This window comes from Lactuca virosa, chromosome 1 (genome assembly GCF_052849685.1).
Source record: "Lactuca virosa cultivar CGN04683 chromosome 1, Lactuca_virosa_CGN04683_v6, whole genome shotgun sequence".
NCBI lineage: Eukaryota > Viridiplantae > Streptophyta > Magnoliopsida > Asterales > Asteraceae > Lactuca > Lactuca virosa.
This window is the reverse complement of record NC_136426.1, coordinates 212,399,906-212,403,521: the sequence shown is the minus strand read 5'-3', so window position 1 is coordinate 212,403,521 and position 3,616 is coordinate 212,399,906. Positions and strand designations below refer to the sequence as shown.

At 45.9% G+C, this 3,616-nt stretch overlaps 1 protein-coding gene across 1 annotated transcript; it reads left to right on the top strand.

Moving 5' to 3' along the window:
* Positions 1–607: 607 nt before the first annotated feature.
* Positions 608–1,633, top strand: LOC145127116 (uncharacterized). The gene has a single exon (XM_079062371.1). The coding sequence runs from the start codon at positions 608–610 to the stop codon at positions 1,631–1,633; it is 1,026 nt and encodes a 341-aa protein (XP_078918497.1).
* Positions 1,634–3,616: the final 1,983 nt, after the last annotated feature.

Below are 3,616 nucleotides of genomic sequence, written 5' to 3'. Positions count from 1 at the left end.
AGTGTTAGAATGCTCAAAACCCATCAACAAGGCTGTACCGCTTTTTCACACGTTGAAGGGTTGTATTGAGAAAAACAACTTTCAATGGACAGCGGCGGCAGAGGCGGTCCTCCAGAAGATCAAAGAAGCCTCGCATAAGTTATCCACACTAGCTAGTCCCAATCCGGGCGAGACGTTGCAGGTATACCTTTCAACCTCGAACGAGGCCATGTCATCCGTGTTAGTTGTAGAAAGGGAAAGGGAACAAAAGCCGGTGTACTTTGTCAGCCGGACGTTGTAAGGCCCCGAGCTCAATTACCCCACTCTAGAGAAACTGGTGCTCGCGCTCATTTATGATGCACTGCGGTTGAGACGTTATTTCCAAGCGCACCAGATTGAAGTCCTGAAGAATTTCCCGATCAAACAAATATTGCTCAAGCCAAAAACGTCAGGTCGACTTGCAAAATGGGCAATTGAATTAGGTGAGCACGCCATCAACTATCGCCCGCGGACAAGTATCAAATGGCAAGCGTTGGCAGATTTCCTGCTCGAAATCCCCAGGGGGGGGGACATGACTAAAGATGAAATTCTAGCAGTGAAAGAAATCCCGAAAGACTGCTGAAGGTGGATGTTGTACACCGACGGGGCGTCCAGCAGAGAGGGCTCAGGAGCAGGCCTAATTTTGACCAGCCCGGAAGGAGAAGAGGTCACCTACGCTCTTAGTTTCTACTTCCACACCTCGAGCAATGAGGCGGAGTATGAAGCTTTGCTCGCCGGATTATGCCTGGCTAAACAGATGGGGACGGAGGCTGTAGCGGCGTTGATGGATTCAAGGCTGGCCGCCAACCAGATCAACGGGAGTTTTAAGGCAAACGACAAGAGTATGGAGAGATATGTCAAGATAGTGCAACAGCTCACCAAGTCCTTCAAGGAGTTCACGATCAAACAGATACCGAGAAGTGAGAATAGGAAGGCGGACGCCCTGAGAAAGCTAGCATCAACATGCTTCGATCACTTGTCAAAGAAAGTCCTGGTTGAAGTGCTCAAGGAAAGGAGCATAGACGAACGACAAGTAAGTACCCTCACAACAGCCGGACCCACATGGATGACCCTGCTGGTTGAATACTTACAACAAGGCGTTCTGCCAGATAATCATGAAGAGGCTAGAAGGGTACGCATAAAGGCACCCTCTTACGCGTTGGTAAACGGGGAACTATATCGGAAAGGGTTCACGGACCCATGGCTAAGGTGCGTGGACGAAGCCAAGGGAAAAAAAGCACTCCGGGAAGCGCATGCGGGCCAGGCAGGCGCGCACGAGGGCACGCGGGCCCTAACAGGAAAGGTACTCCGAATGGGAATCTATTGGCCTACCACATACCAAGACACGATAGAGCTAACAAGGAAGTGTGGGGAATGTCAAGCATACTCCCCAGTTCAAGTAAACCCTCCGGCCCCCCTGTCCAACATATCTAGCCCTTGTAAGTTCTATCAATGGGGGATAGACATTGTGGGACCATTTCCAAAAGCCCCAGGAAAGTTAAAATACATGGTAGTCGCGGTGGACTACTTCACGAAATGGATCGAGGAAGAACCATTGGCATGCATATCCGGAAGACAGATGATCAAATTTGTGTGGAAAAACATCAATGACTAGGTTCGGCACACCTAAGACACTCGTTAGCGATAACGGGCTGTACGCCGAGAACCCATTCAAAGAATGTTGTGCCAGCAAAGGAAGCAACCAACGATTTACATCGGTAGCGCATCCATAGTCAAACGGGGAGACAGAAGTATCCAACCGAACAATCGTAAACGGGATCAAGAAACGGCTAGGGAAGGCCAAAGGAATTTGGGCTGAGGAGATACCGGCAGTGTTATGGTCATACATAACAACACCACGGACAAGCACACGGGAAACTCCGTTCAGCCTAACATATGGAGCGGAGGCGATGCTCCCAATAGAAGTAACAATAGGCACATTGAGGACGGTCCATACCAAGGAAAAGGCCAACTCTCAGGACCTGAGGTTAAACCTGGACCTCTTCGAAGAACGACAGGAAAGGTCAGACGTACGACAAGCCGCTTAGAAGCGTGCAGTTGAAAGATACTATAACCAAAGAGTCAGAGAGAAGGCGTTCAAAGTAGGGTAATGTGTGCTGAGAAGAAACGAGGCGAGTCAGGCCTAACCGCAGGGTAAGCTAGGTCCTGTGTGTGAGGGACAATACAAAATCGTCGAAGCAAATCGAAATGGGGCATACGCTCTGGAAACAATGGAGGGAAGGCAAATCCCAAGAACTTGGAATGCAAGGAACTTAAGAAAATTCTACTTTTAAACAGGGTCCACCATACCAGAAGAGCGATGCCAGAAAACTGAGGTATCCGGCCAAATAAGCCTTGCTTAGTGCTCGAGGCAGTGTTTCAAATGTTCAATACTCAACAAGCCCCACACTTGTAATGCTCAAATACTTAGTATATTAAAAGAGCAGAGTTTATTATCCAATACATTGGAAATTTCGTACCTAGTGTATCGAATCCAAATACTTAGCGTATTAAATTTCGTACTTAGTGTATCGAATCCAAATACTTAGCATATTAAATTTCATACTTAGTGTATCGAATCCAAATACTTAGCGTATTAAATTTCATACTTAGTGTATCGAATCCAAATACTTAGCATATTAAATTTCGTACTTAGTGTATCGAATCCAAACACTTAGCGTATTAAAATCCGTACTTAGCGTATCGAATTCAGATGCTTAACGCATTAAATTTTGTACTCAGTGTATCGAGCCCAAACACTCGACATATTGAGCGCATACTTGAATACCCAACACCGAGTGCGAAACCCTTGCCTTTAGGGCACCTAACTGCAAAATTCAGGGTATTAATGGCATGGAACATCTAATGGCTTGGCATAAAGAGTCCAACATCGTGTGGAAATACTAAGGCTAAAAGAATGCCCCCAACAAAATATTTTTGAAGTGCTAAGAGCTAAATTAACAAGATCAGACTGACAAAGAAAGACAACAGCAAAGCCAAAGCAGATTAAGTACTACACCAAGCCCAGATCCAAAATGTCCAAAATAAAAGAAACAAACACTAAAAGGTTTTTTCACGCCCCGGGAGGGGTAGCAATGCAAGAGCATCTTTATCACCACCAGAATCACCGCCGCCATTACCTTCACCACCAACGTTCTCGCTAACAACAACAACCACATCATTACCACTCGCACCACCAACATCACTATCGCCACCAACACCACCAACGTTCTCGCCACCAACACTACCCGCATCGCCACCAGCACCTTCAACAACAGACCCATCAATATCGACACCAATCACATTTTCACCAATAACATTATCGCCAGCATGAATGTGACAACAGTCAATTTTTGGCCAAGTCAAAGTCAACTAAAGTCAACAAGTCAAACCGGTCAACTCATCTAACCCTTGTATATTAGGGTTTCCATTATGATTCTTATTGTACTACTCGCAATCTTAATATAAAGTATCACTTAGAGTTTTCACGTGTTCGGAAATTCTAAACCCTAATCAGGGTAAGTGATGAATCTACTCGATAAAACATTATTCCATACCCCTCGAGAGCGTATAACATTCATAACAAGGCTTCACAGAG

What these genes read in the sequence shown, in the direction of transcription:
- LOC145127116 (XM_079062371.1), top strand. Translation starts at nt 608, where the DNA reads ATGTTGTACACCGACGGGGCGTCCAGCAGAGAGGGCTCAGGAGCAGGC.